This window comes from Rhinolophus ferrumequinum, chromosome 18 (genome assembly GCF_004115265.2).
Source record: "Rhinolophus ferrumequinum isolate MPI-CBG mRhiFer1 chromosome 18, mRhiFer1_v1.p, whole genome shotgun sequence".
Lineage (NCBI taxonomy): Eukaryota > Metazoa > Chordata > Mammalia > Chiroptera > Rhinolophidae > Rhinolophus > Rhinolophus ferrumequinum.
The window spans coordinates 27,013,992-27,040,253 of NC_046301.1; the positions used below are offsets into that span (position 1 = coordinate 27,013,992).

The 26,262-nt window shown below is 34.9% G+C and overlaps 1 protein-coding gene across 2 annotated transcripts in view; it reads left to right on the plus strand.

Annotated features, from left to right (window-relative positions):
* Positions 1-272: 272 nt before the first annotated feature.
* Positions 273-26,262, plus strand: part of GLRB (glycine receptor beta) — a 54,040-nt gene continuing 28,050 nt past the window's right edge. Inside the window, exons 1-4 of one of the 2 annotated variants that reach the window (XM_033135329.1) lie at positions 273-444; positions 2,327-2,477; positions 19,990-20,096; positions 21,707-21,774. In XM_033135329.1, the coding sequence (XP_032991220.1) occupies positions 2,356-2,477; positions 19,990-20,096; positions 21,707-21,774 (297 nt within the window). In that variant the 5' untranslated portion in view covers positions 273-444; positions 2,327-2,355. Of the gene's footprint in view, positions 445-653; positions 791-2,326; positions 2,478-19,989; positions 20,097-21,706; positions 21,775-26,262 lie in introns of those variants that run through there. The other variant, XM_033135331.1, reaches the window with a different exon arrangement.

Genomic DNA, 26,262 nt, shown 5'->3' on the forward strand with positions numbered 1-26,262 from the left:
TTTTTTTCTTCTGTACCAACATTGACCTTACCTCCCCCCGTCCCCCGCTCCCATAGTCTTTAGTCCCCCAGAGGGGGACTGCATTCCTTCTGATCTGAAACCTCTGCAATGCATGGAGAGGAAGGTGTTGACGCCGTCCACGCTGGGTCGGGACACCTCCTCCCGCCCCCATTCCGCTGTCCCCCTGTCCCCGATTCCCCGCGACTCGGCCCGCGGTCCCCGCAGCGGCCCCGACCGCGGCTGCGGCTGCAGACGCCCGGCAGCGGCGCGCCACGGCGCAGGCTCCGCGACCGGAGCAGGCGCGTCAGCCGAGCTCCGCGGTGGCGCGGGCAGCCGGGACGCACCTGCCCCCGCTCTGCGCCCGCCGCACCCCCAGCAGCCACCGCCGTCTGGGCCCCGCGCCTCCTCGTCCCGGCCTGGCGGCTGCGGGTGGCAGCGCCTGGGGTACGTGTGCGGGGCTCCACCGCGGAGGGAAGGGCTGGGGAGGACAAGGTGGACAGTGGCGGTAGTCTGGGGACGGTACAAATGCCTCTGCAGAAAGACCGGGTCCAAGCCTGGCGTGGCGGAGGCACGCGGAGCACTGCGGCGTGCATGGGGAGGAGGCGAGCGCGGGGACGGGGGCGCAAAGTAGCTGCAGCCCGGTCACAGATGCTGTGGCGTCCGCGGACACCCTGCGGATGGAGAAATGCAGAGGGCCGGGGATAGAGAACGCGAGAGGGGAGGGCTCCTGGCATTGTTTGGTTGTGAAGATCCTTCAGTCATTGCAGCTGTCCCCTTGGAAAGGTTGGAGGTAAAAGAGAGCATAGTGATCAATTTCTTGCTGGCCCCTTGAAACCGTTAGGACGACCCTTCTGTTTTCTTGGTAAAGGATGTGAAGGTGGGAGAACTACCTGCTGCTGTGAGCAAAGGTATCTGGAAGCTGATGCCTCCGTAGGACGGGGGAAGGGACCATCCAGTGCTGTAAATTGACAGAGAAGAGCCCTCTGTTGTTGGCAGTTGGCCTGATAAGCACCCTCTGCTGTCTTCATTATAAAGGACCTGGCTTTGCTGTAGTGGGTGTAAAGCATACATGTGAAAAAATCACTTCTGGGAAAAAGGGAGATGAAAAACACGACATAGGAGAGGCAAGTTTGTAAGTGTGCGCTGGGTGTTGAGTTAATGTTGAGGTATATGACAGGTCTGTCCCTCTGCAGAAAACAATGAAGGAGAAACAATTTATGGCTTGGAACTGAAGTATGCAGAAGAGGTTTAAATATTCCAATGTTAGTAGAAGCTTAAAGTTGTTTTTTGTTTGTTTGTTTGTTTAATGCATCAGACTCTGGCAAGAATATAATTCTCATTTGATCATCGAAAATGTTATTAAAAATGGCTAAGAAGATTATTTGGAAGAGTCTGACCATACTGGCTATATTACTTTATATAATGTTACCTAGAATTTCTTGAGTCAGAGATCATCTTTTTGATAATAAATATTAGTATCATGCAAGTATGAAAGCTATAAAGCTAATTTAAATTAATATGCACCTTTTTTGGTAAAAGGTAACTTGCAACTTTAGTGTTTGTAAATAAAAAACAATGAATTTAGAGTGTGCAACTCTTTGATACTAACGTTTTTCTTTTATCTGTCAGTTCTTTAATACTTAGAATTGTTTTCCCTTTAAAATTGTGTATTGTTTGTAAAAAATATACATGAAAATTCAAATAATATAGCAATTAAAAAAGGCAAAAATTTAACTAAAATGTATTAGCATGGATAACCATTTTAACACGTGTTAAAGATCCTTCCAGATATCTTTCTAAACATAGATTGATATACTGTGCAATTCAGTATCAATTTATAATTTTATATAATTATAAGATCAGAAATATTGCATGGTATCTTTTCTATCTCATTGGGGTTTTATTTCCTGCCATTATTTAAACTACCTTTTACTGTTAAATCATCACATAATATATAGGGAAGAATAACCACATAGGATTGAGCAGTGAGGATCTGATGTACAAATGTCCCTTGGATGGTAATGATCATACTCCCTAAAGAGTCATATACTGTGTTTCCCCGAAAATAAGACCTAGCTGGACAATAATGCATCTTTTGGAGCAAAAATTAATACAAGACCCAGTCTTATTTTACTATAAGACCAGGTGTAATGTAATGTAATGCAATGTAATGTAACATAACATAATATAATACTAGGTCTTATATTAATTTTTGCTCCAAAAGACGCATTAGAGCTCATTGTCCAGCTAGGTCTTGTTTTCGGGGAAACACGATAGTTAATCATTTGCTTCATAACTGTAAATGTTTTCTTGTCCTCTTTTGTAGATCCATCTCCTGAAATTTAACTTTTCAAGATGAAGTTTTTATTGGCGATTTCCTTTTTTATTTTAATTTCCCTGTGTGTTGAAGAAGCCTATTCTAAAGAGAAGTCTTCAAAGAAGGGGAAGGGGAAAAAGAAGCAGTATCTATGCCCATCGTATGTTCTCCACGTCTTATATTCTTATATGCAGAAATGTTATTGCATTTTTATCAAAGTAAGGTGGTTTATTGAAACACATAGTAGCAGAGCTTTTCACATCAGAATATGCACCCATTTGTTTCATAGGTAGAAAATGACAGGCTGAAGAGCGGTTAAAACGTGAAAGCTAATTCCCAGTATTAAAGGTCAAGTTTTATAAAGCTTCGTTTATGGCCCAGGCTTATAAAATTTTATACGTCCTTTATAAAAGTGGAAAAAAAGTTAATATTTTTTCTTACTTAAATGTGCAGCTTTAACTGGATATTGAGATTCTATGTTTTTATCAAATGTAAGTACAAAAGTTAATTTTTAAAAAATATCTCCTAAAAGTGGACATTCATTAAAAGATCAGATGGCTAAACTATAATGTTAAGTCTATTAGTTTATATCGATGCATGGCACAAGAAAATTCACATAGTGGTGGATCAGTTTTCTATTTCAATATTTTTGGTAAAGGACTGATATTAGGAAATTAGGATATTTCTCCAAAAATATGTCATTAAATTTGAAGTTACATGTAAAAACGAAATCTAAATGTGAACCACCCCCACCCCCCTAAAAAACAACATAGTTTTTTGGTTCGTACTCTCTATTTGTTTGTTTAATAGGAAAGGTTAATATTACTACTGAATAACAGCAAATAATATCCAGTAGAGCAATTGAACAGTAGATAATATGCATAACTTTCACAAAATATAATATGCTTTTAGGTAATTAACGTATGTAGTGATCTGGAGTTAAAATTAATTTGCTGTTACAGATCATTTTTCAATTAAGATTTCTTAACTGCCATGTTGATCACAGGTAATATTATTCCAGCATCACCATTATTAAAATGTAGATTATTATACTTTTATAGATATTCTGTAAAAGATATTAAGGTACATTTTGGGAAGTATATTTTGTAAAGAAAGGATGTTATACTTGGTATTTTGGAATAGATATTTGTATGAATATGTGAGACTAGCATTAAACAACGTATAATGTATTATAAACAATGTATTAAGAAATACCTCCTGGTTTTCAGCTTTAATAGTCCTTTTTACTCCAGGGCTACACAGTCTGAAGTCTGCGCCAGATTTCTGGGTATGTCATGGGATGACCCTCAGTTAAATTAACATGTCCCTCCTTAGCCATCTAAGGAGGCTTAGCCATGGTTCCCTCCTGAGCAACACCCAACTGGGTATGAAGTGTGTGATGGGGGAAGGTTCAGGAATAACTATCATTTGCAACCATCTCTAACTACTCTTCACTCTCAGAGCTTTTGTGCCACAACCAAGAGATTAGCATTTTAGGGAAATAGAAATAGACTTAAATCTGTCCTTTCTCTTCCCAAGTGAAAGGACACCTTCTCATGTTTTAGATATTCTCTATATTAACCTTTTTTATATGATGAATGTTGACATATTGACACAAACTTATATACGTATTGCAGTCATGGTAATGCTATATGTGGGGTCAAGATACCTTTGATCAGTCTGGTTTCTTTATATGAGGAAGCTCCTAGGGCTCATATCTTCTTCCTCCTACTCCATTAAATAATAGGAATCAAGAGTTTTGAAGATGACATCAGTAAGCCTAATAACCACCATACAAGTCTTTTAGAGGACACTTTATCCCTTTTCAGAACTACACTATTAAAATTGTCTTATATATAAACTGACTATATATGCTTATAGTTATTTAAGACAGATTTTTAGAGCTGAATCTAGTAGAGAAAGAGTGAAAAAATAAAAGTTCTCTTTTGATGAATTTGGAAATCTTCAAGTGAAAGGCCCAACATGTACCTGGTAAGCCTTATCACATTGTTTTAGATGTGTTGAGTAAGTAATTGAAATTTTATCTTTGAAATTTTCTACTATAGTTTAAAGTGTATTTTATTTATAATCATGACACTAGATAAAGCTTTACTAATAGTTGCCATGGTGATGCTGCCCCAAATCTGACTTACTAAAAAGTAGCTGTACCTTGGAGAATTAGATTTATATTTTTTGTTTGTTTGTTTGTTTGAACATCATGTTAAGACTTGTGATTTTATTACCACTGAATTGTGAACTTCAGAAGCGTAGAATTTTCTTTGGCTATGATTGGGTCCATTATATTAAATTTCTTTGAACATCCAGATTAAGAATCTCAGCTCTAATAATGTGCTATGAAACAATATGCAAAGTATTTGCATCTTAGAGGATTAAACAGTTTGCCCATTTTGTGTAGGTTGATTAAGTATAAAACATCTTGACCACGAGGCATATTTAAGATTACAAAACTCAGAAATTAGGTACAGACTATGCTAATACTCCTCAATATAGTGAAATTCTTGCCCAATGATGTTTCGATTTATTTAAGCTTTTTTTAAAGTAGTCGATCAAACAATGGTGTTGCATAGACATATGCATTAATGCGTTGTGTAAGTGTAGCAAACATGAACGAAACACATCCCATTTTACTGTTATAACAATATTTTCTCCCAAAGACAGTACATCAAGGGAAAATGTTTTAAAATGTAGAAGAAATAAAAGACTTGGGGTCCTTAATATTCTAGAGTATAATATTGATGTTGAGCTTGAATCATATCATAAACTTTTCCCGGTCTTTACTACATATATTTTTAAATATATTGTTTTGAGATGCTCTAAAATCATAAATATATGCTATTAGTAGTAGTTTTTTTGATGTATAAATGAAAAATCAATACAACACTGACAAGTTGCCTCATAAATTTGTTTTCAAGTTTTAAATTTACTATATATGAATAAATAAGAAATAAAATGTAAATTAGAAAAAAATATTTTAGATTAAGTCCTTGGACACAGCTTTTATTTTACAGCTTGAATTGACATTGACCTTAATCTACTGGCCTTTCCTCTGATTTTCTATACATTCTGCCTGAGTGATTTTGTCGAAATCCACGGCTGTAACTACCATTTAGTCGCTGTTAACTCCTAAGTTGCTATGTCCAGACCAGACATCGCTGAAAAACACCATAGTGTACAGCCAGCATTTCTATCTGGCTACCCCATTTTGACCTCAAACTCAACTTAAAATGGTAAAACTTGAGTTCAGAAATCCTCCCCATCCCTTCCAACATAGTGTTTCATTTCAGAGCAAATCATAGCACCACTTCCTTTCCCTTCCAAATAAAAATCCTGGGGATCACTTTAGACTTTCTCTTTCTACTTTATGTTAGCTTCTCAAATTCAGTAGCCACCAAGACTTTTCAATCCACAGACTTCACCATCTCTGGAACATGTCCTTCAGTTTCATTCCCATGCTTTATTATTCTTCCCCACCCTTATTGGGGAAACTCTGTCTTCCTGCTTCTTGTCTTCCCCCATCAATTCATATTCTACGCTGATGCTAGCGCATATTTTCTAAATCTTCAATATAGTCAAGTCATTCTAATGCTTAGAGTCTTTTAAGGGACTCCATAGATTTCTGAATAAGGTCCTGATTTCTTGGCTGTACCCAAAGCTCTTACTGAACTGGCCTCTACACCACCAGCACTATCTTTCCGTCCCAGCCCCTATCCTAGCCCAACCCACATATGAGGCAAGTCTCATACACACTTGCTCTCTCACACCTCTGAAAGTGTTCTTTGCTTCACCGAAAATGCCAGTGTTCTCCTTCTATGTTTAGTTAACTCCTGCCTCAGTGGTCTTGTCCAAATCTATGATTATCAATACCATTTATTCACCATTGACTCCTAAATGTCTGGCCCAGATGATTCTGAAGAGCATCACACCCATATGTCCAACATTTTATTCTGACTGCCCCTTAATGACCTCAAACTCTGTCACACCCTGTTATTTCCGTTGGGAAACTTTTCCTAATCCTGATAGTCGGATTTAGATAGACCCACTCTGGGTCTTCATAGTACCCTAATTGCCTGCCATGTTTATCATACTGTGTGGTAATCATCTGTTTTAATTGTCTGCTTTCCCCACTAGATTGTAAGCTCCTTGAGAGCACTGTCTTACTGACTTCATCATAAGAGATCAACATAGTGCCTGTTGCATGCCCCCTCTCTCCCTCTCAATCTCTCTCATACACACACACACACACACACACACACACACACTCACACTAATTTGTTTAAAGAGTGAGTAAAAGCCTAAAGATCTTTGGCTTTTATAAGTCATTATGTCTGGATTGGTTAAAGTCCTTGAAAATAACATATGATCTCTATGGACAATATTTATAAATATGGTCTCAATATTAAAACTAGATGAGTTCATAGCTGTTTAATTAGTAGAACATCTTCAAACAGGATGATGTTTCCTGGTGAAATTTCGGCTTTATCATTCTCAATATTTTATCAAAGACTAAAATAAAACTATACATTAGGAAACACTCATCCAAACAGGATAATATATATATATATACCCTATCTTCATAGGGTGTAAGTCTTCATAGGGTGGATTTCAGAAGGTATGGGCAGTTTTTCAATTCTCCCATCATTCATGCGTGAGAGTTCCAGTTGCTTCACATCCTTGTCAAAACTCGATTATTATCAGCAGTCATTTTAATTTTAGCCATGAGATGTGGGTATAAAATATCAAATTGCTATTTTCATTTGCTTTTTCCTGATGACTAATGTTGCTGAGCACCTTTTCATATGTATATTGGACTTTTAGTTATCCTTTCTCGTAAAGTGCCTTTTCAAGTGTTATCCATCAAAAAAAATTGTGTTGATTTTCTTATAATCAATACATAGAAGTTATTTATATAGTCTAGATAAAATTCTTTGTCACATAGATGTACTACAAATCTCTTCTCCAATCTTTATGATGGATTTTTTACTTTCTTAACAGTGTCTTCAGATGAACTTAAGTACTCATTTTTAATGAAGTCTGATTTATTAATCTTTTTAAATGCTTTTGTGTTTTATTTAAGAAATCTGTCTCTACTCCAGCATCATGACAGTACTCTTTCAGGTTTTGTTCTAGAAGCTGTATTGTTGTATATTTCACATTTCTGTAATTCACTTCCATTTATTTTGTATGTATGATATGGGATAGGGTCCAGACTCGTCTTTAAAACTGGCACATAGAATTAATGCAGCAAATTTATTGAAAAGGCCATACTTTACTAAATTGTAGTTGTACCACTCGTCTGCTACCGCTAACACCATGCCACTACATATTCTCTTATTACTGTAGCGGGATGCCTGTTCTCTAGCTTTGTTCTTCTTCAGGTCCTTTGTGTTTCTGTATGAATTTTAGACTCAGCTTCTCCTCCTTTTTCGTACACATGACACCGAATGCTGAGATTTTCATTGACATAGTATCGTTAACCCAAAACCAAACAGCCACAGTGTGAGGCACCACCGTTTACTTGAGATCACAGAATTGTAATTCGAGGGCACAGATTCAGTCAGAAGCCCAAATTGGTTCCTGATTATAAGAGTGAAGGCAAGGGCTTTTTGTTTGTTTGTTTGTTTTTATGAGAAAAGGAAGAGACATGATTATATGAATAGAAGAAAGGAATTTTCCTCGATGTTAACAAACTGAGTTACTCTTTTGCTATACATGGCTGGTTACTGATTCTATGTTCAGAAGGAATGTCCATAATAACCAACAGTTCTTGTGTTCAGGATGTCTGCTTTCCTGTTAGTTTTACAAATAACTGTTTATAATACGATGTTGGCTTGGCCCAATCCAAAGGTTATTTTGCCCAGTTTAAACATTCCAAAGGTTCAAGGAGCAAGACTTGTAAGCTATTCCTTTGGAATGGCTCCTGTGGCTCTATTTTAAAATGGCTCCACTAATGTCAACTTTTCATAGTATATATTCAATTTTGTTTCTAATTTGTATTCAAAGATTGAATTAAAAAGCCAACAAGGAAAAAAAAAACACATGGGAAGAAAAGCAACACAATCAAAGTAGCAATAAAGATATTTACCAGGACATTGGAATAACCACCTTTTCATAAATGTGGTTAGACCTGGGATAATGGTTATTTGAAACCATATCAAGTACAAACCACATCATGGTATAGTATTCTTTAAGGAATAGGGATGGGGGACTTTTTGATTCCTGTCCTGTTGCCAATTACTCCATGAATCAGGGGTTGAGCTCCAGGGGGCAGGTATTTTTGTATATTTTGTTTGCTAATATTTTCCCAGGGCCAAGGAAATGACTGGTTATAGTAGACAGTCACTAAATATTTGTTGACTACCACCTGTGTAGTATATTTAGAATGTGTAGTTCTATTTTAGTATGAGTTTTGTAGGGGAGAAACAGTTTCAACTCTTGAAAATTTACATTCAAAGAACATTTTCCCCCTCCCCCAGAACAATGTTAACAAAATACAGGTGATGATATTAATCATGTCATTAATTACTTGGTAACAGTACTGGATACGATATCATTACCTTTAAAAAAAATTTCAAAATCCGTCACATGAACGTGTTTTTGGTTACCTTTAAGGTTCTGAATTGTTTTATAAAATGGTGCAGTATATTTTGTATTTTATCTTCTAGATGCTCATGTAAAAACTTTTACATTTTGGCAGATACACAAGAAAATTGTTCTGGATTGTTAGCTTGAAACTGTTAAGGGTGACACTAAATCCGTCTGACTCAATTTTCCACTACAAGATGCGTGGTTCTACCTATGTTCCCATCTCCTTCTATTCCCTTCCCTCCTTACAGTGTGGGAGATCTCTTCCCATCTAAAGCCAATTCTTGCCCCCATCATTTATATCTCATTGACTTCTTTTTTTTTGGGGGGGGGGTGTGGGTGGGAGTGAGAAGGAAATCTGAAATTGGGATTAACTTTTTCAAGCTTTCCCACTCAACTGGGTCTTTTATAATCCACTCAGGTTTTACATTACAGACTAATGTAAAGAAAAGTGCAACATGTCTCCAAAACCCACATCTGTAGTCACGCTTTCTTTTTTTCTAGCATCCAAATAGTCAAACTTTTCTTTTTCTGGGAGGAGCGATTTTAAAAAAAGTAGAATTATTTTATTAATTTTCAAAGTTGAAGTATTTACGAGCTGTATCCAATGACATGTCATCCTGCTGGCCTTTACTTTGTTTACTTTTTATCTCCCCATGTGCCAGATTCTCCTTAGAAGAGAGCCAAGAAATGAAACTTTGTTTCCAAACAATAGCTATGTAAATAGTTCAAGGAATCAGCCATTTTGTTCAGCCAAAAAAACAAACAAAAAAAAAAAACACTAATTTAGCTATTTTTTGTCTAAGTTAAATTGAGCAATAATGTTAGTTAAAATTTACTGTATGTATACACACAGTATGGTTTTGGGGAGGTTCACTGGAAGTTGTTTTTAAATTAAAATAAAAATTATTGTGGCATGGACACTTAACATGAGATCTACCCTCTTGACAGATATTTCAGTGTACAGTACAGCATTGTTAACTATAGGACAATGTCATACACTGATGTACACCGATGTCTCTAGAACTTATTCATCTTACACGATGGAATTTTACCTGTTGATTAGCAATTCCCCATTTCCCCTTACTCTAGCCAACCACCATTGTATTCTTTGCTTCTATGAGTTTGACTATTTTAGAAACCTCATATAAGTAGAATCACACAATATCTGTGCTTCTGTGACTGACTTATTTCACTTAGCATAATGCCCTCAAGGTTCATTCATGTTGTCACATATGGCAGGATTTTCTTTTTTAAGGATGATACTGTTCCATTGTATATGTATATACCACATTAAAAAAAAAAAGCCATTCATCTGTCAGTGTCCAGTTAGAGTGTTTCCACATGTGCGTGGCTATTGTGAACGCAAGGATCATGAGCGCACAGATACAGGGAGGAGCTGGGGATCATAGCCCAATTGCTGTGAACTGAAGGGGCTGGGATGGAGCTATGAGGAGCTCCACTTGTGCCAACCGCTGCTTGGTCCTCTGTAGTCCACAGGGCACTGATGTGTACTGGGCCCAGTCATTGTTCCAAAGCAGGTGAGACAGAAGCCAGTCCCTAAGGTAACATCTAGAAAAGCTGAGATATTAGATGTGAGGTTAGACTCTTTTCCTGCTCAGGGGGAAGCTGCAAGCTGAGGGTTCCCTCTGAATTATATCTGGGGCTGAGGATTATGGCGAGAGGGTATCTACACTTTCCCTACTGATTTCACTGCAGATAGTTGGATGGAGAAGCCTCTCAACTAGTTTCTGGATTTCAGACAAAGGGAATTGATTCATGCGTTGCTATTGAGTTTGTTGGTCCATTGGGGAAGGCAAGCTTCAGAGCTTCCAATTTCATCTTGCTGAAGTCACTGCTAATCAAACTTTTCAAAGATGTACTCCCTTATTCCATTTCCTTCCCGACTACTCACTAGTCTCCGCTCCAATCTGGTTTCTCTTTCTCAGCTAAAAAAGCAGCTCTCCCTTTGGCTAAATCCCACGGAGTTTTCAGTCCTCATCTCAACCTCTCTGTGCCATGTGGTCCTGTTAACTAATGCTTCCATAAAATATTCTTTTTCCTTGAGTTTTGTTGACATCACACACTTCTGTATTCCCTCCTTCCTCTTAGGAAGTTTCTTCTTTGTCTTAATTGTTGGCTTCTTTTCTTCCATCTGGCCATGATGAGTTGGAGTTCCTCATGTTTCAATTCCATGTCCTCTTCTCACTGTAACTCTCTTTTCTAACAAGCGACTCATCTGACCACTAGAATCATCTAAGGAGCTTTTAAAATCCTGATGCCTGGGCCTCATCCCAAGCTGATTACATCTGGAGGTGGGGAGTGGGGCTAGGTATCAGTAGTTGCAGAACTTTTTAGATGAATTCGATGCACAGCCAATTCCAAGAATAACTAGACAACTTCATCTGAACCCACAGTTTTAAATACCACTTTTATATGAGAATAATCAACTTATGTTGGATTCTTAAGTGCATAACCAGCACCATGCACCACATAAAGTAAATGCTCAAGAACTTTGTTAAATGAATGCAGGGATGTCTAAAGTAAAACAGAAGTGCAGTGTAATAATTGCAGGACAGTTAGGTTTCTGTTCTTTAAGGCATCTTATTATTTAGTTGGTCGTGTAGCCTGAATCTTCTCAGAGACAGACTCTGAGATGAAGATTTACATGCAGAGAGTACATCGGTTGATGCCACTGGGAGCTCTGAAGCTGGGATGGCCTTCCAGAGTTGTCTCCATTAGTAGGAAGGGACTCAGATCCCTTCCTTTGTGTCCCCACATGGAAGTTTTTGGGTGTCGGTTGCCTGCAGAGTAAGACACCTCCCTTCAGCTGAAGGCTGTTCCAGAAGAGACCCATCTCAAACCCTTAAGCAGGCACATTGCTGGCAGCAGCCTCAGTTTTGAGGGGGCGAGTCGGGGTGGGAGAATAGGTAGAATGCAGCACCAGAGTCTCCACTACCGGTAGAGCTGGATCATCCCCTGAATGGGATTTTAGAGATCATGTCATTTAAACCTTTGATTTAAAGGTGAGGATACTGAGGCTCAGAGAGGGTAAGAAATTTGTGCAATATTATGTAGGAATCTTTGTCTGGAGCTAGAAGGCCAGTCGTTTGACTCAGACAAGTGTTTCTTCTATTATACCCACACTTAACTTTATTATGTGTGTGACTGTGGGTTTATCTTATTGCCATTTCTATTGGACCAGAAGAGAAACATTTTATATTTATGCTATGCATGGAAAATTGAGAAAAGGTAAGTACTGTTCCAGCTACAGTTAATAGCAGAGTTAAGGTTATTACTGTAGATTTTTATTTGCTGGGCCAGAATGTATTACTATTTCTGCATACTATGGTAAGTAATTACACAGTAAACATTTTGTTTGGATTGAGGTTTAATTCCTTATGTCATAAGGTTTGTATCAAATTAGAAAACTAATGAGAAGTAGTGAGAATGTATAGTGTTTTACACTGTTTGAGAAACATACCATATAGATAGAAGATACTTATAGTACTCAAGGACAGATGATCTCACATGTGATATGAAGTTCAAAAAGATCATAGCCTTTGATGACATTTGGAAATTGCTAGTATCTAAAACCCAGCATCTCTCCAAATAGATGTTTCTACTTTGTGAAAAACATTTTTCTTTGAGCCATGGATGATGTAATTGCATAATTGAAGTTAGACAAGATTTGAAAATGTTTCTACAGGATCCAAAAGTTCCTTAAGCCCAACTGAGGGGAATAAATAAAATGAATCTTGTGGAACACTGTTCTTAATTATGATTCTTGGCCTGTAATAACATGACAGACTTTGCCACACACATACACATGTACCCATAAACACATTATTTTCAATAAATATAAACTAATTAAACTCAACTAATCATGTAAAAGATATCACTGCCTGTATTCACAAACCTTCCGTTCACAGTTTAATCTGTGAAAACAGAATGGAAAATAAATACAGAGGCTGTCAAGAGAGATAATAATAAATTATAATTAGGAAAATGCAAAACAAATAAATATTCTCTATAGTAGCCCCTCAATTATCTGGATTCATAAATAAATACTTAGTTTCTTACTTGAATATATAAAGTGTTTGTCTTTGTATACATGTTTGTCTGATGACCTAGAAGAGTATCACCACTGCCCCAGAAATCCTCTGTCTATTACCTATTCATCTACCTTTTCCCCTCAACCCCTGGCAACTACTGATCTTTTTACTGTCTCTGTAGTTTAGCTTTGTCCAGGATGTCATATAGTTGGAATCAGACATTTCTCCATATCTTTCCATGGCTTGATAGCTCATTCCTTTTTCACGTTGAATAATGTTCCATTGCCTGGATGTGCCACAGCTTATTTATCCATTCTCCTACTGAAGGACATCTCAGTTACTTCCAGTTCTTGACAATTATGAATAAAACTGATACAAATATTTGTGTGCAGGGTTTTTGTGTCAACATTGTTTTCATTTCCTATGGATAAATACCAAGGAGCAAGATTTCTGGATCTTATAGAAAGAGTATGTTTAGTTTTATAAGAAATCACCAAACGGTCTTTCAAAGTGGCTGTCCCATTCTGCATTCTCACTAGCAATGGATGAGCATTCCCATTGTTCCACATGCTCATTTGTATTTGCTGTTGTCAGTGTTCTGGATTTTGGTCATTCTAATAGGTGTATAGTGGTATCTCATTGTTGTTTTGATTTGCATTTCTCTGATGCCATATGATGTGGAACATCTTTTCATATGCTCATTTGCCATCTTTATGTCTTCTTTGGTGATGTGTCTTTGGCCTTCTGCTCTTTTTTTTTCTGTCTTAAATACACTTTTTTATATTTTAGAAGTGTTTTAGGTTTATAGAAAAGTTGCTCAAATAGTACAGAGTTCACAAATACTGCATGTAGTTTCCCCTGTTGTTACCGTCTTACATTACTATGGTACTTTTTTTACAATTGAAGAACAAATATTGATACATTGTTATTAACTAAAGTCCATACTTTCTTCACAGTCCCTTAGTTTTTACCTAATGTCCTTCCTCTGTCCCAGAACCCCATTCCAGACGTTACATTACATCTAGTCGCCATGCCTCCCTAGGCTCCTCTTGGCTGTGACAGTTTTTCAGATTATCCTTCTATTTAATGAGCATGACAGGTTTTTTTCAATTAATTGTTATTAAATGTATTGGGATGACATTGGTTAGTAAAATTATATAGGATTTAAGGGTACAATTCTATAATACATCATCTGTATATTGCACGACAATGTTAAGGTCTACTAGTCAGCTATTTTGTTAAACATCGTGCTATTGGGATTTGACTTATGTTTTTTCCTCATGATTATACTGGGGTTATGTGTTTTGGGGAGGCATATATCTATATGGACTCATGGATTTTATTTTATGGTTCAGAATATAACCCAATACTACTTTATTTTATTGCTCAAATTGTTCCAGATTTGGCCATTGGGAGTTATTTCAATTGGTTTCTATGTCTCTTTGCCATATTTTCATCATCCTTTTTTTGTTTGATTGTTTGTTTTGAGCTTATTTTCTGTCTACAAGATACCTGATTTTTTTTTCTTTTCCTTTCCTCTCACGTTGGATGAGGATACCCGCATTTGTTTACATGGAGGAGTTGTTTCTTAACCTGTGGTCCACAGATCCAGGAACCCTCAGCATTGCAAACTTTGTGTACATTTCTCAGGGAAGAACATAGCTTTTATCAGACTCTCAGTGGTGTCTATAACTTAGTAAAGAGGTAAAGAATCACTGCCCTAGAGAAAAGAGGAGGTATACTACAACCCACACATGTTATATACTTTGCTCTTTCCTTGCTGTTTTGTACTTGCTTCAGTTCATGTCCATCTGAAAACTTCGTAGCTCCCACTCCCAGATTACTCATGCTGACATATACCATGCCACATTCAGGTCTGAGAACTTTGACCATTGCTGTGGCATTTATAACTTTATGCAAAAGCAAAACAATCCCTTTGGGCTCAGATTCCTGGTTTGAGAGAGGAGATTAAGACAATATTCTCATACACATCAGTTTTGAAATGGAACTGTGCAGCATGGTCACTAAAGGGTCATGTAAAATATGAACGCTCTACAGTTAATGGAAAACTGAGCTTCCCCCTTTGGAAAGAAATTTCTGGATTTTTCCTTTAGAGCTGGAAAACATTATATCATACAGCTATACAGCCTGATAAATTCCTGCCATAACTTTACATATTAGTAATGACATCGGTTCAAGTTTAGGCAAGTGAACAAAAGAGATTGTAAAAGGCTTTTGATATAAAACATTATTTTTCTCTAGTCATTTGATCACATTGCCTGAGTAGAGTAAGTTGTTTTCTTAAATTAATATCATATTTCCATGAAATAAAACCTGTTTTGTAATAATATCATAATTGTTGATAGATTTCTTGAAATAAAACAAAATGGCACAGTCAAATGAAACACTGGACATTCAGAATATGAAGATTCTAATAATGAAACAAGCATTAAGTGTGTGTGACCTGGTTAAAATCATTTAACTATTCTTATCCCTGCATATTTTATATAAATAATACTAGTCCCTTTCCAAATTATAAGGTTATATGTAGTAAAGTGCTGATATAGGAAAATATGCTAACTGCACATTGGTTTAGCTTTTTGGAAGAAAGTGGCATAGGTATCCAGGCTTTTAAAATGACTTTTTAATGTGTAAAGGTGACTTTAATGTTATTTAGTATTGATCAGCTAAAAAAATATGATTTATCTATTTCTTAAGGTAGGAAAAATCTCTAAATCCATGTATGTGAATATAAACTACATTGGATTTCACTTAACTTTTAAAATGTCTCTAAAATTCTAATATAAGAAGGGTGAACTGTTTATGTCAGGTTGCCTGCATCAGAGACATGAAAATGTATATTGACACAAATTAAGAATAAAAGAAAGGGGGACATAGAATATTTCATATATTCCTTTTTTTTAATAAATGCCAAGATTTTTTTTTTCTTTTTGTCAACCAACATTGAGTTATTGTTGTTAACAAATTAGGAATTTTTTTTCTTTTTTTTTTGCTGTGGAGAGAAATACAAGCATTTGGAGATGTCTTGAGGGAAGAGTGACACTGATAAGTTGCAAAAAGGACAAATTCAGATTTTCCAGGACTAATAATTTAAAAAATTAGTAAGACTAATAGAACGTAAGATGTAATATGTATTATTGTCCTAAAGCAATGTAAAACAATATATGAAAGGACGGTAATAAGTAGAGAATATTTCACTTCCATTATGGCAGGCTTTTTGTAAAATGTTAACTAGGAATCAGTATTACCAGTTTTCATTTTTCATTCTATTACCTTAGATAAATCTCTTAACCTTGCTGTGTCATGATATCTGCATATACTATGAACTCTATTGTTCCATTTACTCACCTACTGCTCACTCTTCTACCAGTCTGGCCTTTCTCTTTCACTCCGCTAAAAAGCAGGTCTCTGGGTGGCTAATATCATTTAAACAAGTGAGTGTCTGTGATTATCAAATGAAAGAATGTAATGGACACAATGGTTGGTTCTCCAATATCTATTTCATACTAGACTATTGTCTGAGTCAATCATGATTGTTTCTTCCCCCTGGCCAGTGATTGGTTCGGCAATGTCCAGATCTGGGAAGCTTCTGAGGGGGTGGGGGGAGTTCTTTCTCCTAAGAGGACACCTCAGGAAGAAATGCTCTTCATCTGGAAATGATGTGTGGAACTGCTACCGCTATAGCATACACAGGTATCTTGAGGCTGAAGTCTACTTAGAAAAGCAGGCAGATGGAAAGTGCTTGAACCAATGTGTATTTAATACTATAGAAGCAATTCAGGGAATTACAAAAATATAGAGGCCATGATTCCCTCAAGAATCATACAGTCTGTATCCTACCTTGTTGGTAATACACACATGGATAGGAAAAGAAAGTACAAAATAATTGCCAATATATATTTATCAGTTTGTATTCATTAGAATAGGGTGGGATCATTGAGGCAAGATTTTAGAAAATCAATGTTAAAGGACAGGTTTGGTTTAGATTAATAGAATGAGGAGTAGAAGTTACAATATTCCAGGAAGGGGGTTTATTCTGAGCCAGTGAATGGGAGAAAGATAAGGATAAAATTTGGTAGAAATGTTTTTGAGTTAGAATGGCTAGAAAATAAGTTTGATTGACACAGCTTATGGAGTATAACTGGGTCTATTACGTAAACTGGAAATAAGCAGGCAGATTAATAGGAGAAAAGGTATGCAAATTTATTAATTTTTAATATTACATGTACAGGGGTATCACAGCAAAAAAAAAAAAAAAAGTGAAAACCCAAAATAAGTCCTGAGATTTGAGAGCTTATATATCATCTTAATAGGGGGAGGGGAGGAGGGATATAGGCCACTAAAGGGAGAATAAACAATTTTTAGGAAAAGTGAATGGGCCCTTAGAAAACTAGATCGGTTATAGGATAGTTTATGACAAAGTTTGTCTGGGTGTGGTGTCCACTTCTAGTCTCTTATCCTGCTATAAAAGTGTTTCCTATTTGATGAAATTCCTGGGGAGAGGATCTATGACAATGGAGTGCCTTTTGGAGGATCTGTTTTCAGGCAGATAAGGACAGTTGAGAGAAAGACTCTCACTGCATTTGCTGATTTTCAAGTGCCTTTAGCTCAAAATTATCCTTATGCCAAAGAGACATATATTAGGGTGGCATATTCTTCCACCCTTCACAGCTGGAAGAAAAATACTAGGCTGGAAAGTTCCCTACTACAAACTACTGTTAATTGTCATTATGTTGTCCTTTCATTCAAGGAATGTACCTGTGAAGTATTTTATATCAAGAGGCACAATAATAGCAATTCTTAATTGAACCAATACAAGCATGTTTTGTTATTAATCAATTCTATTTTCATCCTTTGAATGAGAAAACTTGTAGATGAATTTGAACACTAATTTGCCTCCGAATATCCAATTTTCCCACATACCCTCATTCTCTTTAGAGTTTTCTATCTTTGATAAGGGAACAGTTGGTTCTAAGGAGGTTACAGTTTAACCTACAATGAAATGGAAAATCTTATTACCAGTCCCCAACTCCCTGCAGATATGGTATTGGAGCTGAGAAAACCATGAGAAGCAATTTTAAAAATCTATATAATCCCCTGCAACTTTGGGAGGTTTAACTAATTGATTTTCATGTTTTTTTCTTTAATGTTTTGGACTTTGATATCTACTTGAAAAGTTTGTATCAATTCATAGTATTTTTAGATTTTTTTTCCAAATTTCTTAATATCAGTCATATCTCACATTAGTGGTTGTATCTTAAGAGCAGATTGTATGATAATTAACTCAGAACAGAATTGCCTGATAGGTAAGAGCTGGAATTTCAAAACAGCCATGCCCAATACATCTAAACTTGTTTCATATAAATTAATATCATTTATAAAAATGACACTTTACCATATCAATACAGAGTGGACAGTGCTAGATGCTCCAAGTAGTTTTAATCTTCCTTGTGATTCTCATGAATTATTATTTTTTTCTGTTTTGAGAAAATGATTATATGACAAGATTTCATGGGTGGTAAAACAAACAAATAATAAACAACTAAACAGTTTCCATTTGGTTTCTGAGAAGGTGTGGTTTGTGTCTTTTTTAAGTGCTCTCAAGCAAATACCAATAGTCCAGATCCATTGTCCAAAGTTAATTGAAATAGAAAAACAGGGCAGTTTTACCTTTTCTGATAGTTGACAGCAAATACGGGCGGGCGCTCACACACACACACACATACTATACATACGCTATATATAGATAGATAGATATACTATATATATATATATATATATATATATATATATATATATATATATATACTATACATATGTATACATACTATACATATCTATATGTATATATATATAAAGAAAGAGATCGTAATATCTTATAGCTCTATAGAGTATTTTCCTTGTTTAATTGATCTGATAATAGAGAAACTTCTTTTACCAATTTCCCCAGTCAACCTCAAAACTGAAAACAAAAACAAAAAACAACAACAACAACAACAACAACAAAAACATGGAAATTGAGTTTATTTGGTAATAGTAAAGAACTACAATTTGGGACAAGCAAGTTATGGTGAACCATAGGCAAGTACAAAGAGACAAAGTGAAGGTTAGCTTTTAGTAGGTTTTAGGAGGAAATTGGGGAGGGTTGTTCATTGGAGAAGAACAAGAGTTTGAGGTTGTGCTGCTTTATCATAGCTTGCAAAAGCAGTGATTAGTGTATTGTTGCTGGGGCAGGAGCGATCCTCCTTCCTTTTCTTAATCACAGGAGATAAAATTCCTGCGTTCTCCTTTGTTGAAATAGCGTTCTCCTTTGTTGAAATAATTCTTAATATTCCTTCTTCCTGTTAGTGTAGGCTGCCAAGAAGGGGTACCTGATTGAGAGCACCCCCTACAGGGCTTCCCGACTCCATTTTAAATGAGGTTTCCTTTAAGAAGTGTATTTCCATATTTTCACACCCCTTTGGTCATATTTTACTCAATGAGAACATTCATTGTGTATTTCTTGGGCAATTTAATTTTATATATGTCTCTGGCCATACCATCTTATGGTATTCATGTACTCCTTTGCTTAGGCAGAAGATTAATATTATTCAGTCTTCAAACCTTTTTTTTTTTTTTTTCTTTGCTGTTATCACATTGCCTGTACTCCCTTTGTGCTTGTCTAGATTTCAATTGCAGGTTACTTCAGGACAAGTAAGCTGTCTGTCTAATTTTATTTAAAATAAAGTAACTTGGAGTATTTAGGACAGTATTTGATGCATATGGTAAAATTAAGTACTAAAATAGGTTTTTTGTTTGCTTTCCTGACAAATATCTTTTGGGCTTCTGACAATGTCTACTACTTTTTATTTACTTCTACTTGGAAACATCATGCTGTAATTTATAGATTTGTCTCAAAAAGCAAAGTATTTTTTCCAGTGAAAATTACCCATTCTCGTTGCTTGCTATTTCTAAACACTTACCAGGATTTTGTTTTGTTTTTTTCTCTTACAGCCAGCAGTCAGCAGAGGACCTTGCCCGAGTCCCTGCCAACTCCACCAGCAATATCTTGAATAGGCTATTGGTTAGTTATGATCCCAGGATAAGACCAAATTTCAAAGGTTTGTTTTTTTCCCCAAATATCTTCATTCTTTGCATTTTAAAAGTTAATTTTACCTGTATGAAATAATTTATTTGTGACATTCAAAACAATGATTTTAAATTGACATGTAACTGTCCTATAATATACTTAGTTTCAGAGCAATTTAATGCCAAAAATGTTCAAAGATAAGCAAAATATTAATTTTAATAGTTTTATATGGTTCCTTTTTTTAATGTATATTGTGAATTAATGAGCTAACCTCTGTAATGAATTTTCTGAGTACTCAGTATTCTTAACCTCAGTGATTTAAATTTAGGTTCTGGATACAGAGCTGGCTTTCATTCACAGACACCAAGGTTATAGTTTGTAGGAAAGTGGCCATAAACTCATTTAGGGATAGAGAACAATTCTGATGTGTACTTAGATTAAAAATCAAAAAAAAAATTATTTTTTCATATTGATAAAATATTCCCTCTACTCTTGCTGAAAAAAAGATGGCCATATGGTTTTAAAACCATGCTAACTGTGTGAATAAAAGTGACTATGTTTTCTACAACATAGATAGTTTTTACTTGAACAAAATATTACTATTTATCACAACCTTCAAGAACAAAATCCATTCTTGCAATAAAAGTCACAAGAAGATTGTACAATTGTGCAAACTTCCTTTTCTTTTTTTGTCCTCTTGATGAGTTAGGAAAAGCTATATGAACAGATTTCTTCTGGAAAACTGTAATCCTAAGGACAGGTATTAATGTAGATCAGATTAACATTATAAAGCTGGATTTTTTTTTCCTGTACAGAAAAAAAAAAGTCTGCAGCTGCTTCTAGTCAACTGAAGTTATACAACTATGTTGTAAAAACAGGGTTTTTGTTCATTACCAGAACCTATTCAGTTACTTTCAACAACAGCCATGGTCTGGATTGTCACATGTCTACCATATATTGATTCACCACCTGTTTTTCATCAGTCAGTGGTTATGTGGCTGAAAGGCTAAATTCACATTTTCCCTTTGTTAGCGCAACCAGCAGCCCACAATGAATTAAAAAAAAAGTTTGCAACATTATACCTTAGTTCTCACTCCATGAACTTTCAAATTATTTTCCAAAAGGTCAGGCAAAAATCTTTATAATGACTCAGTTATATTTCTGAGTAACTTTCCATTTTCATGAATTAAAAATAAAAATGTAGTAATTTTAAGTACAGTGTATTGAATACTTCTTTACCAATTAAAGTAAGGATTTGGGATAATTATAAAAATGCAAAAATTAAACCGTATTTTAAGAAAGACTTTTTTAAAAAAAATAATTTATATTTTCTTAAAGTAAATGCATTAGCCTGATTTGAAAATTTTTGAAAGGCAAATGTATTTTCCCAGTCTTTACAATTTAAGAAATAAATATATCCGAATGAAAACATCATAAATTACAATTTAACTCGTTTTTTATTTGTGTTATGATACCTATTTAGAAAAAGAAGTTAATAGCAATTGAGAACTGATTTATAATTTTACATCTCGTGGATTGGGAAAAAATATAAAATCAAATGCATAAACCATGAAATATGAAAATTCTGATCAAGTTTTCACATGTCCTAATTATAGACTCTATTTTTATTTTTATTCACAGGCATTCCTGTTGATGTAGTTGTCAACATTTTTATCAACAGTTTTGGATCCATTCAAGAGACAACAATGGTAATAGTGCAATTAATTTAATATTTTTAAGTATCAAAATTTAAACTAGAGCATAATGAATGTAATATTAAAACTGAAAAATACCAAGTAACTCTAAGGAAAAAAATGCATGCTCTCCCCTAGTATAAAATAATCCATTTCCAAGATTTTGGTAAATCAGTGATTTCAGTGCCTATATAATTTAAGTTTAGCCTTAATACTGCATTAAAAAGTACAATCTTGGAAGAATTACTGTATTCACTCCTTACAGTTAATTGGATACCACCTGGGAAATGGATTTATGCAATGAATACATGGAGCAACATTTTTTTTACTATAATGTAATTATTTGTATAAGCATTCAAAAATATTAGTGTTCACTGTTTGTTTGTTTGTTTTCTTCCAATTTCCTGAGGAGAATCTTTGTTTTCTCTGTTGTGCTAATTTTATGGTGTATGGAGCAAACAATTGTAAAAAACAAAATTGATTTTCATAAAATATGGCCATGGAGCTCTCTGATTGTGTAACCCAGAGAATGAGCAAGGAAAAACAAAGGAAGAGTGGGAAGGAGTGACAGGCAGGGTCCTGTCTGGAAAGAATAGAAAAGAAAGGATTCGGGGAGCAGCTGCCATCCATGATGAGTTGGACTTTTCGGGACAAAAACAGCTATAAAGTATGATTAGATTTCCTGAGTGACGTGTGATGTAATTATCCCTTAGCTTCTCAAAAGACATTCAATCAAGTCCACTTGCTTTTTGATGTTTTAGAATATAGATGTGTGCTCTTTTTAAAAAACCACATGTTGAAATGATAGTTCAGTGGGAGAAAGAAGGCCCATGTTTTTATTTGTTGTTCTTGATTTTTGTTTTTGTATTTTTGAGATACTTAAATTCTTCCTAAGTAATAATCCAAGGTTTGGATTGAAAACCTAGTAATAATGGTTAGAGCACAGTATAGTTATTCAGGGGATATCTCAGACTAGAGAAAGAATGATTGAAACTATTTATTCCTTTATTCCTAGTATCAAAATAGTGTGTCACAAAAGCAATTGTATATTGCATTTAAATTATGATGCCTATTTTTTAATCTAATTGTGATGACAATTTTATCTTATTTTTTTTATAGAAGCATGTATTTAGCTCCTGAATAATTGATTTTCTTAGACAATATTTAAACATTTTTTAGAGAATAATTTAAAAGAAAATTTTGTAATCAAGTCCAAAATTCACTTCCAGTAACTTCTTTAGTTCACCTAAATGACATAGACATACAGTACAGATCAGTAGAAGACAGCTCTGAAATATGATATATATTGCCAAATACAATATATATTACTCAGGAGACAAGTATAGCACTCATTAATTGAAAGTATGATTAGTCTATCAAAGCACTTCACTTTGGAAGAGTACGAGATGTCATTTTCTCAAGGTGAAACTTTAAGAGGAGTTATTCGGTCTCTATACTTTTCTCTATACCCTGTTTTATCTTTCATGGCACCACTACACTAATCCGAAACTACTATCAAGATGTTATAGTCTGTTGAAAACATCCCCAACTCTATTTTGCATTTTAGGACAACTAATGCAAGGATATTTTTTCTCATTTGCATAAAGGCTACCCATGTGTCATAGCTCAGTACATATCATTAATGTGCCTGTTCTTTAATAAATATTGAATGCCTTTCAAACATCAGATACCTCATCTTTTCTAAGTCCCATCAGTAGTTACTTGATTGTATCACGTTGGAAACACCTGGGAGAAAGGGATGTTAGAAAAGGGAGAACTTTTTTATGGATTACTTGAGGATTATAATAAAATATTTAATAATTCCTAACAAATCTTTTATTATTCCCCTGCACAGATTCATCACAGTAGCTAGCCTAGAGTATTTATTGCTGGGACCAGATTCAACCTCTGGAGTCCATGCTCCTATATTTATCCCTCATCTTGATCTCTTATCTTCTAATCAGAACTTTTTTATGGCTACTCTGACTCATTTCCTGTTCTCTTTACAATCCAGGTCTTTCATCTCTATCATTTATTTGTTAATTAAATCTGATAGACTCTACAGTAATTAAAATATTTTTGTGTGTATTCTTTTTATTCTCTAATGGACTATAAATCTCTTAAAGTCAGGGATAATGTATTCTACTTCTTCATTTTCCACAAAATACACAAGACCATAGGCACTCAATAGTGAACATATAAATAAATAATTTCTTATATTAGCTGACATTGATTGAATGAATGAACAAATGCATTCTTCTATTTACCTAGCACAAAGTGAGTCAAAGTAACCATAAAACAGTTGGCAAAAAATGTTTAAGGAACAGATTCATGTGAACATTTATTTGGTTAAATAACAGACTGAATCATTTTGTTATTGTAGAGTCTTAATTTTTGAAATTCTAGAGACTTTTATCCAGAGGAGCCAAATTATTTGTATTTGCTGTTTTGTTTTGTTTTGTTTCTGAAATAATCTGAATGAAACCCAATTTTCCTTTCACTTTGTGTTGTGCAGACACAGTCTAAAGATTCAGAACTGGAGTCACACTCATCAAATAGACTTAAATATTCTACTTTATTATAATTATTTTTTTTTTGCTTTCAGCAATGTTTATTTCATGCATCCCTGCAAAACAGAGTTTTATAGACATGTCTTTTGAGGCTGACATATTTTATATATTTGCTTAATCTTTTCAAAAATAAATGCCCTGATAACTTGTTGCATAATAGTCACGAAAGGCACAAGCTGTTATAGATGTATAGGTAACATTAAGATGTTTTCTAAGGGAAAAATGGATCTAAGATAAAACTTGTTGTTCATTACCTGGTACAAATATTGGTCAGTAGTAATGGCTCAGGAGGGTAACTAAAAGGGTATATATGTATGGATAAGAGTTATATTATGAGAGGATGTTTCTCTTTTTTTCTTTCAATAACCTGGGCTTTATTTTCCCCAGATTTATTGAAGTATAATTGACAAATAAAATTATAAGATATTTAAAGTGTATGTGATGATTGAATATACATCTACATTGTGAAATGATTCCCCAAACGAGTTAACACATCCATCACCTCACACATTTATCTTTAATTTTTGTTGTGTGAGACCATTTAAGTTCTGTCTTAGCAAATTTCAATTATACGATAGTATTATCAACTATATCACCTTGTTATACATTAGATCCTCAGACCTAATTCATCTTATAACCAAAATTTGGTACCTTTCATCAAGCTCTCCCTATTTCCCACACTCCTATGTCCCTGACAACCACTTTCCTACACTCTTTCTATGAATTTGACTTTTACTTTTTTTTTAAGATCCCACATATAGGTGGTACCATGAGGTATTTGTCTTTCTCTGTCTGGCTTATTTTATTTAGCAAAATATCCTCCAGGTTCACTCATGTTGTTGCAAGTTATAGAATTTCCTTCTTTTTTTAAGCCCAGATAATATTCCATTGTATATATACACCACATATTCTTGATTCATTCATCTGTTGATGGACACTTAGGTTGATTTAATACTTTGGCTATTGTGAATAATGCTTCAATGAACATGGAATACAGATTATCTTTTCTGGATAATAGTTTTGTTTCTTTCGGATATAGATACATAACCAGAAGTGGATTGTTTGGTTGCGCGGTAGTTCTATTTTTAATTTCTTGAGGAACCTCCATACCATTTTCCATAGTGATTGTACCACTTTTCATTTCCACCAATACTATGCAACAGTTCCCTTTTCTCTACATCTTTGCCAGTTTTTGTTATATCTTGTCTTTTAGATAATAGCCAGAGAGCATATTTTTTAAAAACAAAACAAACGAAAAGCCCCCAACACAAGAGGTTGGGAAAACAGAGAGCAATGGATTTGACCAAATACAGAATATATGTTTGTGGAGACAATATGGTGGAAAGTGTGTGAGTTACAATATCACACAGGCTTATTCTTGTTTCTACTTTATACTTGATTTGCTGTGTCCTAAAAAGAGTGAAAAAAATTACAAAAATAAAGCAAATAAATCCAATAAAATATTTTGCTTGGCACAGTAACTCTCAGTGAATGGTCACTTTGGTTTTCATGCATTTGCAAATTAATGTAATATTTCACGATAAAATCTTATCTTAAAGAAAATGAACGATTTATAAGTGTGTTAGGAGCCCCATAATATAGTTGTGGGTTTGTTTATTAATAATTCTCTAGAACTTTACCATACAAAGATCTGCTGAAGTAAAGAAAGTCCTAAAATTTGGGAAGCCTCAATATTACCCAACACTTTCCTCTTTATTTATTATTTATTTTATTTTATTTTATTTTTAGATTTTGACTTTTATTAATGATCCTGGACCCAAGATGGGCAAGATATTGCTACATTGTCACTTTTTTAAAAAATTATTAAATTTATTGTGGTGACATTGGTTAGTAAAGTTATATAGGTTTCAAGTATATATTTCTACAATATTATCTATATATTGCAGTAGAAGAGGTAAAAGAGGGGTCAAAT